The sequence below is a fragment of the Felis catus genome, chromosome D2, assembly GCF_018350175.1.
Source record: "Felis catus isolate Fca126 chromosome D2, F.catus_Fca126_mat1.0, whole genome shotgun sequence".
NCBI lineage: Eukaryota > Metazoa > Chordata > Mammalia > Carnivora > Felidae > Felis > Felis catus.
In genome coordinates this window covers 60,857,159-60,868,163 of record NC_058378.1, presented here as the reverse complement: position 1 = coordinate 60,868,163, position 11,005 = coordinate 60,857,159, and the positions used below count along the sequence as shown (strand labels likewise).

At 54.4% G+C, this 11,005-nt stretch overlaps 1 protein-coding gene and 1 long non-coding RNA gene across 9 annotated transcripts in view; one reads left to right on the top strand and one right to left on the bottom strand.

The window, feature by feature from the left end:
• SUFU (SUFU negative regulator of hedgehog signaling) overlaps window positions 1–11,005 on the bottom strand; it is a 124,247-nt gene that overhangs the window by 11,138 nt on the left and 102,104 nt on the right. For 6 of the 8 annotated variants that reach the window (XM_045040609.1, XM_023240862.2, XM_045040610.1 and 3 more), the window contains exon 11: window positions 2,410–2,478. The exons of the other annotated variants lie outside the window; for them this stretch is intronic. In XM_045040609.1, coding sequence (XP_044896544.1) covers window positions 2,410–2,478 — 69 coding nt within the window. The remainder of the gene's footprint in view (window positions 1–2,409; window positions 2,479–11,005) is intronic. 8 annotated transcript variants of the gene reach the window in all.
• On the top strand, window positions 368–10,091 carry LOC123380894. The gene is made up of 2 exons (XR_006587262.1): window positions 368–3,625; window positions 5,357–10,091. It is a non-coding gene; the product is annotated as an uncharacterized LOC123380894 (long non-coding RNA).

The following is an 11,005-nucleotide window of genomic DNA, read 5'->3' as shown; positions in this document are numbered from 1 at the left end:
GAGCAAGCACAGAGCCAGAGTGCACACAGTTAGCAGAACTTACTGCCTTCTTTCCAGGCTGCCTAAAGAGAGGCCAGGGCCCTCACCCATGCTCTGTCCCCCAGGTGCTGGGGGCAAGAGAGGCCACTGGTTGCCTGGCTTCAACTGCAAATGCTATTCCCAGGTGGGTGGCTGGGGTCAAGCTGCTGGAGTTCGGTGACCCCTTCTTTCCCCTTGCCCTGCCAATAATTAACTGGGGTTGGAGGAGGCATGTTTTCTAACTCTTTCTTGACTGTGCTGACCTCCCTCCAGCTCACTTCCTTGGTTCTGCCTCCGGCCACAAGCATGTAAGGAATCTGCTCCCTGAGGCCCTGGGGCTGGGGGGATGGGGGGCAGGGGGAGGGTGCAGATGATACAGGGAAGTGGCTTGAGGTCTGGAACTTTGTGGTCCTGTCCCTGCCATGGCTTCTCTTCCAGAGGCTGGTGCAGAAGGACCCTGGAACCTGCCCTCTGTGGCCTTGGCCAAAGGGTCCAAAGGGAAGGAGGCCCTGGCTTGGCCTCAGTGGGAGCAGGGGAGCCGGACAAGGGTGGCTGGAGGTGATTTCTTGGGCCTGGTGCATCCCCATCCTGCTCTCCTTGATTCAAGCTCATCTGTTACCCAGGGTTACCAGCCTGAGCATGGTGCCAGCGGAAGCCAAAGAGAGTCCAAGTTCTTCCTACCCCAGCCCAGGAATCACGGATTTGCTTACAGTTTTGTTTCTCCGGCTTCTGTTTGGGGTAGGGGAAAGAGGCTGATACATCTTATTCCCTCTCCAGGACCTTGCATGTGGTCTGGTACACAGCTGGTGCTCACTAGATGCTCACTGACTTGGAAACTGGGTCTGCTGTTTCTGTCTCCTACTGTCCCAGGGCTAGGTGAGAAGTCAGCCCAGCCTGGAAAGGTGGGAAGAACAGGGCCCTCGGCCTGCCTAGAGCTGGGGCTGGAAGTGGATGGGCCTAACACTTCCTGGCTGGCCCCCTCTCCCTCCCTCTGATGGGGGACTTGTCCAAGCCAGGACCAAAGTGAGTGGAGAGTGGGGCAGGATGTGGGGACAGCCTCTGGACAGAGAAGCAAAAAAAAAAAAAAAAAAAAAAGTCATTTTTAGTGACCTACTTTCCTAAGCTCCCCCTGGCTCCTGTCCCTCCTGCCTGGACTGTCCCCCTCCTACCCCTTCAACACCCAAGCTCAAAGCAGCAGTCTGGCACAGTGCCATCCTAGTGCGACATGGCCTCTCCGGAAGCACTTCTGGGCAGCTGGCTCTGGTCTGAGTGAATAGGAGCCAGGCCTCAGGGACCGGTGACTTGTGGGGGTTGATTGGCTGGCACAGACTGGGTGCTTGGTGACTTTGGAATGTATAAATGAGTTAATTTATCAAGGCACATCCCAGAGGGCAGAGGTGACCTCAGGTTCTGAGGAGTTCCTGTCCACCTGGGGACCTGGATAGGACAGTGTCACCCTGTGTTCTCTCCTCCACCTGGTGGACATCAGAGGCCACCATGTCCTGGCTGATACGGCCCTGGGAGCCCTGGCAGCTGTAAACTCCAGCCCTGGCTGAAATCTAGCCCCTGCATGGCCTCCCTCTGGCTTGAAAGCCTGGCTGCTGGGAGGTGAAGGAGTTCTCCCCCAAACACACTTCCCGGCAGAAAGGCCAATAGAAGCATCTGTCTGTCTCTCGCATAGGCAGAGGAGGGCCCTCCAGAGGCCTGGCTAGGTTGCTAATGTTCCACTAACCTATGGGGCATTGAGGCCAGGAAGGCTCAGATCCCACTGGGGTGCAGCTTAGTAGGAGGCCGGGGGAGGGGACGGGACTTTCCAGGATGAGGTAAGTCCCTGCAAATGAGGATGCCAGGAACAAGGAAGAAAAACAAAGGGGATTATGGGCTCCATTCATGTACCCCAGATGAGTAGCCAGGGAAGGCACAAGCCCCCACCTGGCCTGCCAGCTCCTCCTGCTGGAAGAGGCAGACCAAGAAGGGAGAGCTCATGGCTGGAGAAGGAAGGAGGCTGGCTCCTGGGTGGCCTGAGGCGAGAGCAGAAGTCCCTTACTGCCCACCAGAACTCCCCAGTGGAATGTTCTCTGGCAGCAGGCGTGGGCTTTCTGTTCAGAACCTGCCAGGGAACAGCAGGGGCTGAGGAGAACCACTAGCCCAAAGGCCCTGGCTGCCTCTTCAATGAGGTTCTCGGAGCCACCAATTTGGACAATTTGCTGGGTGTCCTTATGGCAGTTGGGGTGGGGCAGGGGGTGGTGGGAAGACAGAAATAAAGCCTTTTAACATCTCCAGGGTCTCCTTTCCAGCCTATCCCCACACCTTGGAGACAGACAGACGGAAAGACACACACAGGCTCCTGGAGACTGGAAGCCGCTGTTAGAGAGAATCAAACAGGCTTACTTCCTCTGGAGAAGTCAAATCTTCTAAGTCCTCCAACATTTTCTCTACAAACTCTTCAGTCAACAGAATCTGGGAAGAAGGCACAAGACAGGCTTTTATTATTATTTCTTAATATATGGTCTTTTTGCCAACTGCCAAGCTGTGGATCTTTCTTCTGGCCACGGAGGAGATATGAGCCCGTGGTGGATCTGTTCTAGGGACAGAGGGAAGTGCTGGAAGCCTATCCCTGACTGTCATTTCCCCCCAACTCCCACCAGCCTGCCATATCAGAGGGAGGAGGACAGTGAAGGAGGGCTGTCACAGGACAACGGGCAAGCAAGGTGTGGATACGTGGGAGAATGGTACTGCCGGCCCCCAGAAGGGACAAAGGAATGGGCAGGAAAAGAGCCTGTTTGGCAGTTCGGGCCCCCTGCACGCGGTAGTGCAGCAGAGGGGAAACAGAAGAGCTGATGGCTGGGGAACAGAGATTGCCAACCATCCTCCGTGCCCAACTGGGCTCACATGTTCCTCTTTACCCCCCACTTGGTAGGACAAAAGGAATCTGTTTGGATTTGGAATACAAGCCTCGTCTGGAATCTAGAAATGCCCCAGAAGGTACATCCAAGAATGTGTGAGCCGGAGAATTTGCAGATTGTGCACCAATCTCTCTCATTTTACAGATGGGAAAGGGGCTCTCAACCCGTTTCCCTCCGCAGTATCCACATCTCAAGCTGGAAGCTCCCAAACCCCTGCCCTGCTGGGCTCACTCAGCCACTGAGCTCTCCAAAGCTTCCTTCGAGAAACCTCTCCTCCAAGTCACCTCCCGGCTGTCCCACTTCACTGCTCTAGTCTGATGCCTTGTCACTTCATGCTTTGATGTTCAGGACAGCCTGGCCCCACTACTCAGCTGGCACAACCACTACCCTCACAGGCCTTCTTCAAGCTGGTGGGCCATTTCCCCAACTGGCTCAGGCTGGCTCTGCAGAGCTAGGCCAAGCTCACACCAGGCCTGCACCACAATGGGCCCAGGCTGAGGATGTCTTTCCTCTTCCCAACCTGACTCTCTCCTCCACCCTTTTCCTTCCTGTGCTGGTCCGGGAGCCTCCTGGTCTCCACACCTGACCCTTCCCTACCCTCCAGGCTGTGGGTCCACCTGCCTCTGTTCTGCCTCCTCCAGCAAACTCTGAACACCTTGGGTGAGGCACAGAGGAAGAAGGACAATGGGGCGAAGACCAAGGTGAGTGACTCTTCTGAGGGAAGCCCCTTTAGAAGGATGGGGATCGAGAACTTGAGAAAATACCCTTCAGGTTTCCCCTGGGAGTTGTCCACTCTGGGAAGAAGAGAAGTTTCAATATTTGGAACACAGTCAGCTTGTGAGATGAAGTAAAATGGCAGAGCAGTGTGGGAGAGCAGCAAGCAGGGTTGCTGGGGACCACAGAGGACGGAGGGCTCCAGAGGAAGGAAGTTGATGGCATGGAGGCGGGAGCGAGGAATGAGAAAATGACCCCGAGCGAGCAAACCACCTCTGTACCAGGCACTGTGTTGACTGCTCAGTGTATCTTATCTCCTTCAGTCTCCTCACAGATGAGGAAACTGAGGCACAGACAGGTTATGTAATTTGCCCAATGTCACGTGGCTTGTGCGTGGCTGAGCTAAGACCATATCCCAGTCGTGTCTGGACTCTAAAGTCATCCCCGAAGTACTGCTCTTCCCCCCACAACATTTACACATTTATTCATTCTTCCACTCATCTGCCCATCAATCTGTTCAATCCCACAGCATTCCCTGGGTGCCTCTGCTAGGCCTGGCCCTGGGCGGAGCCCCAGAGACATAGGCATGAAAGCAGTCTACACTCTACCTGGACATGCACCCTCTCCTGGTTGACAGGGAGCCAAAGGACATCCTCCCAGGCTGCAAGCCCACAGTCAGCAGCAAACCGGCTCTGACCATTGGCTCCCATCTCACCACATTTTTTTTTTCTTCTGTTTGAGGAGCTCAGGCCTCAGGTGAGGGCAGAGACCAGATTTAAACAGGCAAAGTCAGTGGAGAGAAATGCCCACTTGGGGGGGGGGGCCCTCCCACCCACATTCTCCTTCCAAGTGCACCTTGAGCACTCCCAGACTCCAGAGACTCTTTCCTAATCACACCTCAGTCTTCCCACTGCCAGGGCCCATGCCCCTCCATTATCCCAGGGTCCCCCCCTCTCAAAGTCCAGAGTTTCCCTACCAGTTATCGCCAGTCTGCGGGAGGAGTACAAAAGTCACATTCATGGTTTTGGCATTTCCGGGGCTTGCTGCCATCTCTGCAAATGCTAGCACAAACACGAGCATACCTAAAACCCAATTACATTACAATGGCTCCAGTCTGGGCCAGGCCGGGCTGATTTCTAAGCCACAAATAATCTGGAGGGAGGGACTTTCTGCCAGAAAGGTAAATAGGTCTGGGACTACAGTGCTGGGCTGAGGTGGAGGGGAGGGTTCACCGGGACTGGACCACCCAGTGAGACACCAAAGAGCCATTTTTCGACAAAGGGAAAGGCAACCCCACTAACGTGGAGTTCCGTCCTAAGCCAGTTCCTGTGACAAAGGTCTGGAATAGGTGGTGGAGAGAGGGTACGCTATGGTGGCTTTTAGCAGAACAACCACCAAGCGCGTACCCTCTGTGTGTGGACTCATTTTATACCCGGCTGGCGGAAGGGATGGCAAGACCAGAAAAGGGGACAAACCCTAGTTACTCCTCAATTTTCACTTTTGGTGCTTTGCTGGTTCCTGCTGGAAACTTCACATTATTTTAAAAGAATTAAACAGAGAAAATTATACATAAGATCTGCATGATATTAAGGGTGACATTCCCTGCAAAGAAACACGACAGACTGTCATAGCTGCAGGCAGCTAATTTAATTTCCTTTGGGAGTTAAACCTTAGAAGCTTGGATTGAACAAGCAGGCCCTGTTCTTTGTATATTTCAGACCTGGAGCTGAGAATGGTAACAGATCTTATCCACAGGACACTGGAGATAGACAACTGTGACGGAGCAGCTCCTGGGCGCTCTCATGAGCAACAGACTCGCCGTTGTGATGCAACTGTGGGAAAAGCCTGCGATGCTACGCTTGGGGCTCTTGAAGCTCGCTGGGTCCCTGTGGAGCTGCCTGGCTCTGCCACAAATGAAAACAGGATGGTTATGAAGACAGTGGCAATGATAACACCACCAGTGGCAGAAGCGGTGGTGCCTCCTCCATGTGCGGGGCACTGGGCTAAGCGCTTGACTGGTATCGTTTCACGGAACCCTCCTGGCAGTCCCGCAAAGGCGGTAACTATCGCCCCCATTTTGCAGACGAGCCGGTGTCGAGAGGAGACAAGGCTCCTGGACTTTAGAACAGTGATCTGACCTCATGGTGGTAGAGGATACTCTTTTTCCTGTCTGGAGAAAATACCTCAATTCTAGAAGCCTTGTTTACTCACGGCTAACTCTTCTCTCTCTCCTCTGAAAGGGGAGGTAAAGGTGACTTTGGCTTCTACCGATGGCCTGGAAAACCAGCCGTCCTAACCCCAGCCAGACCTATATCTCCTCGAGAAGAACAACCCTGATTAGCTCAAGACGGCTGAGTACCATAGACACCCAGCTGCTCAAAAATTGAGTTGGCCAACTGGAAAGGAAGGCAAACCATGCCCAAAGATGGTTTCCAAGTGGGAACAGCAAGGCAAATTTCCAGACCAGCTTAGTGAATGCATACATAAGGGAACATTTACTCTAACCCAGAAAAGAGCAGTAGAAATAACAGTAATAATACTGAAAATAACAACAGCACTCAGTAACACGTGGTCCCCATGAGTTGGGCATAAAATGCTTAGGTTTCTGTATAACCAGCCCTTGGAGGCAGGAGGCTCTCTGGTGAGAGGAGAAAGCTCCCACCAACCAATCTGAACAGCAAACTCCCCTGGCAAGCTTCTGAAAATATGAAGATGCCATCCAGACCTTCAGTATTGGAATATCCTGGCAAGGCCAAGGCATCTGCACTTTTGAGGCACCCCAGGGGATCATGGGTGGGAAATAACCAGGCTCACAGGGGAAGGGGGTTTGGGCGCAGGCTTAACCAACAGGGGTGAGTTGGTGGCTGCAGCTTCAACACCTTCTATTTGGCCAAGATGTGAGGGGAGCAGTGGCTCCTTGCTCCCCACTACCAACCCCCACTGTTGGTCAGAAAGGGGGCTTGGAATCCAGATGGCAGCTTACTCCAAGTGCTCACACCAGGTGCCTTAAGGACAACCTGGCTGGCTGGCTGATGAGGGAGGGTTGTCAATAATCTCCCAATTCCCCAAGCCCCAGCAAGGTCCACAAGGAACCCAAAAAGTAATCTTTCACGGGGCCTGCCCTGGGCAGGCCCTGCTGTGCCGCAGACAGGAGCCCAGCTGCTGCAGATCTGATTCAAACGTCTGTGGTTGGTGCTATTTCTGAGTCTGCAAACAGCGTTGACAATGCCCACTCCTTCCCCTTGATACGACAATCCACACTTTGTCCGGGGCCCTGTTTGCTCTTCGTGTTGACACGTTGTTCTTGCTTCCCAACAAGTTTGGCTTTCTTCTTCCCTCTTTCCTTCTCTCGGAGGCGGAAATGTGTTGTTTACAGGGTAAGGCCTGCCAAGGAGCTGCTCTGGCACCCACAATGGCCGAGGAGGAGGCAGAACAAGGAAGCAGTCCGGTCTGTGTCCCCCCCCCCTCCCCAGACTCCAACAGGCCAGACGAAAGCCGGAAAACAGCCTGGAGACCCCCCAGGCTTGGGGGCAGAGGTGTGTGTGGCACACACTCATTTCCTGTTCTCAGTGGGTGGTGAGAAGTTGGCTTTGGTGGCCAGGAGCAGGCTCAGAGCCCTCCTGCTCTGGTTGCCGGCTTGTGAGGGCAGAGTGGGCCATCACAGTCTTCTCCTAAAGGGAGGGTGCTGTACTCCCCAGGCACAGTGCTAGGATTTAAACCCTGATGGTTGTACCCTGGGACAGTGAGGTCCCAGGACGGCAAACGTCTCCAGGGAGAACAGGTTGTGGCCAGGTTTACCAGAAGAAGGAGAAACAGTAGAGGCACGGGAGAGGAGCTGCCCAGGGCCTGGGCCAGGGACTGCCAAGTGTCTTCCACACAACGTCCAAATGGGTGGATGAGGACAGAAGGCGGGGGCTTGTCCAGAGGACAGTGGTGAGTCAGCCACTGGGCTAGGACGAGAGCCCAGTAGTGATTCCCAAACTTGGCCTGGAGCGGCGAGCCCACTCGGAACAGCAGCTGGGCATCGTGTCCTGAGGCCGGAGCCTCCCATCAGGGCTGGCGGGAACGGCTGGGAATGGGGGCTCCACTTGGGTGAGCTATCAGACACCACACAGCTGAGAAAGCATTGCAGGGCCTAAAAAAATATTCTCATATTTGGTGATATGACCTCCATGTGACCTCTGGGGCTGACTTCTCCCCCCTTCAGATCAACCCTGGCTGGGGATAGATGAACGACTCAGTTCTGGGCTGGGCTCCTGCTCAGAAGACTAACAACCCAATGTTGACAGCCTCAAGGGAGAGAGGCTTGTTAAAGCTACCGGGATGTGGAATGCTGGGGGAAGGTGTGCAAGAGAGGATGCTGGCAGGCCTCCCCCAGGGCCTGGAGACCCTCCCGAAAAGCTCTGGAGCTGGCTGACAGGCTTTACAATCTCCACGAGGATGAAAACAGCAGATGGTAGGGCAGATGGAGTCAAGGTGTTGACCTCCGGAAACTGAGAAGCCTATGGAATTGGTGCAGGATTCCTGACTCTCCAGCTCCTCCAGGAAGCAGGGAGTGTCCACTGAGCTCACCCTGGGGTTGCAGACGGCCCTGCCTTTCTCTGGGCTGGGGCCTTGACTTTCCTGCGGCTGGAGAGTGGGGGAAGGGGAGGAGCACAGAGGGTAGGTGCAGGCCCAGGAGAAGGTGGGTGTGGAGGCCTGTGTGGGGCCACTCTGCACACTCCAGTGAGGGCCCAGATTCCCTCACCTTCTGCCTTTTCCTCTCAGCCTCTCCTTTGTCACTCTTCCCCCATGTGGGGTGTCTTTGCCATGCCTTTTCCCCAAGAGATAACAGGCCCGGGCTGGTAGCCAGAACAAGGTGCCAAGGCTGGGAGCAGGGCTTCCAAGGCTGTTGAGGCTGATGTAAGAAAGTCATCCCAGCCCCTCCCCATTCAGCTGGGATCAACAGGGAGAGTTCAAGCAGCAGCCAAGAAAACAGAAGTCTAGAGCTCTTCACGTTCTTGGGCCTGCCGCATCCAGCTCCTTCCTGCTCCTCTGTCCCTAACAGGCCTGGCACACAGAGGCCAACGAGACACCCCAGATCCTGGGAGCACGCGCAAGAGATGCCTGCAGCGGGGGGCTGTCCTCTCTGTGTTGGGGAACTCCCTCCAGAGGGGCTTGGGGCCCTTCTTGGTCCAGTGGAGAGGCCCCTCTTTGGTAATGAGCCTAATCCCAGGCCTCCAAGAGGTCCTGCAGGCTCCTGGGGAGACAACCAACCCCAGAGGGAGCCCCAGAGGCCCACAAGTAATTACAAGCCCAGGTTCCCACAAGCTAGGCAGCTGCCTGTGACCACAGTGGCAAGACCCTAAAGGGGAAGGCGAACTGGCAGTCAGATGCAGAAAGTGCTGACTGCTTTGAGGGCAGGGAGGAGAGCTGTTTGGGTGTTGGCTCCATGGCTGAGGACTGGCGGATGGAGAGTGGGGGGTACGGGCAGAGGGTTTCCCAGGGCTCCTCAGGCCTGAGAATCCCCTTGGTGAGTGAGGGTGCAGGCTTGGGGAATGGGGCCCCAGCCAGCCTTCCTAGGAGCTCCCCTGTGAGCTGGCCCGTGCTGGACCACACTAATGAGCCCATAACACAGGCCTTTGATTAAGCAGCTCCCCAGCACAGCAACTTTATTGAAACATGCCGAGGCTAGCGGCTGGTTCCCACCGCTCCGGTTCCCTGGGCAACAGTGCATGGGAGGGGCCGTGCCCAGTGCTTCAGCTCCCTTGAGGGGGCTGCCCCAGGGTGAGGGGAGTGGGGCTGGGAGTACAACGCCAGTAGCCCGTGGATAAGCGGTTGGATTCAGAACTCTGGGGGCCCTGAGGGGCATCATGACATCTGCTGAGTCCTCTGGGGGCTGGGGCTCCTAGGCTGATGAGAATGGAGATGCTGACCAACCCCTCCTCAGGGTGAGAAGACTTTCTAAGGGGGATGGCAAGACTCTAAGGACAGGTTCAGAGTTGAAGATGTAAAACGTACTGGGGGTAATTTCTTCTTGAGTTTGGGGAGACCCTGGTCCCTACTTTCCCAAGAAAATGTGCTTGAATCTCCAATACACACAAATGCCATCTGAGGACACTTCTGAGACCTGTCAGCACAGTCATCTACTGGGAATGATGACCTGTTAACCCTTCTGCTGGGTCCCTACCTCCCCCTTCCTTACCAGCAAGAGGCAGCCTTGCTTCCTGGGACATAGCTGGGGTGGGGCGGTGGGGGGCGGGGAGGCCCTTTCCACTTGTGCTGGGCTAGTTTCAAATGTTACACTTCAGAGCTTTTGCTACAGTAACTACCAACACCACATGGACAGAAATCTAATGTTACCAAGTGGGACTTTTAAAATGTATTTATAACTTTATGGTTCAAAGTAATTTTGTTATGAAACAATGTAATAACAACAGTGGAAAAAGGCAAGATAATTTATGGAACACAATATTCCTAAAGCACTAGCTTCCATTTCTTCCTCACTTAGTCTGAGGAGTGTGGTTGGTATTCTTTGTTTGCTGTTTGTTTTAATTAAGGGTTAGTATTTGTGCAGGGGGGCGGCGGGGAGGGCTGGCCTGAAGGAGGAGAAATTCAGTGGCAAGCTCAACCACACACACACACACACACACACACACACACACACACACACACGCCCACATCGACAGTTAAGTATGTTTCACAGACCCCCCCAGACAGGGTTAACCCCACAAAACCAGCATAATTCTCTTCCCCGCTACTATAACCATCCTTCCATATACCATAAACAGGGCACAGTCAATTTCTGAATTACTGTCGGATCCCCTTTCTTGATACTCCTCAGAGAGGTAAGGTAGAGTTTTCTTCCTCCCACGCACCCAACAAACAAAGAAAAAAACAATGTTCCCCTAATACATCTGGGAGTGTGCTGGACCAGCCAAACACCAGTTATAGACCTGGGACAGGGGTGGGGGCTGGAAGGAGGCCTGTGGCTCTCAGGTCCCAGCACCCCACTTGGCAGTGGCTCTGAAGCTGTGCTCCAGCCAGAAGAGCAAAGGAAGGACAAAGTGTTCTGGACAAGCCAGCAGGTTTCTGTGCAGAAAAGCTGGGTTTCCATTAGGAGGAACAGGACAACCATTAGATGAGGGGAGTGGGGAGGCTCTGTCTGCTGAGGCCTGCCCAACCCAGCCCCAGTCCAGGTCCACACGTCCATTTTCTAGGAGTTCTGGTGGCATTTCCACAGAGGCACCTGCAAGTGGCTTCCAGACTCCATCTTATCCTGCTTCACCCTTGGTTTCCTGGACTTTGGTTTACCCGGGGTGCGGAAAGTCTGGTACCTCTCAAACCTAGATTTCCATGGCAAACCAATGGCCAGGGCCTAGAGAGTT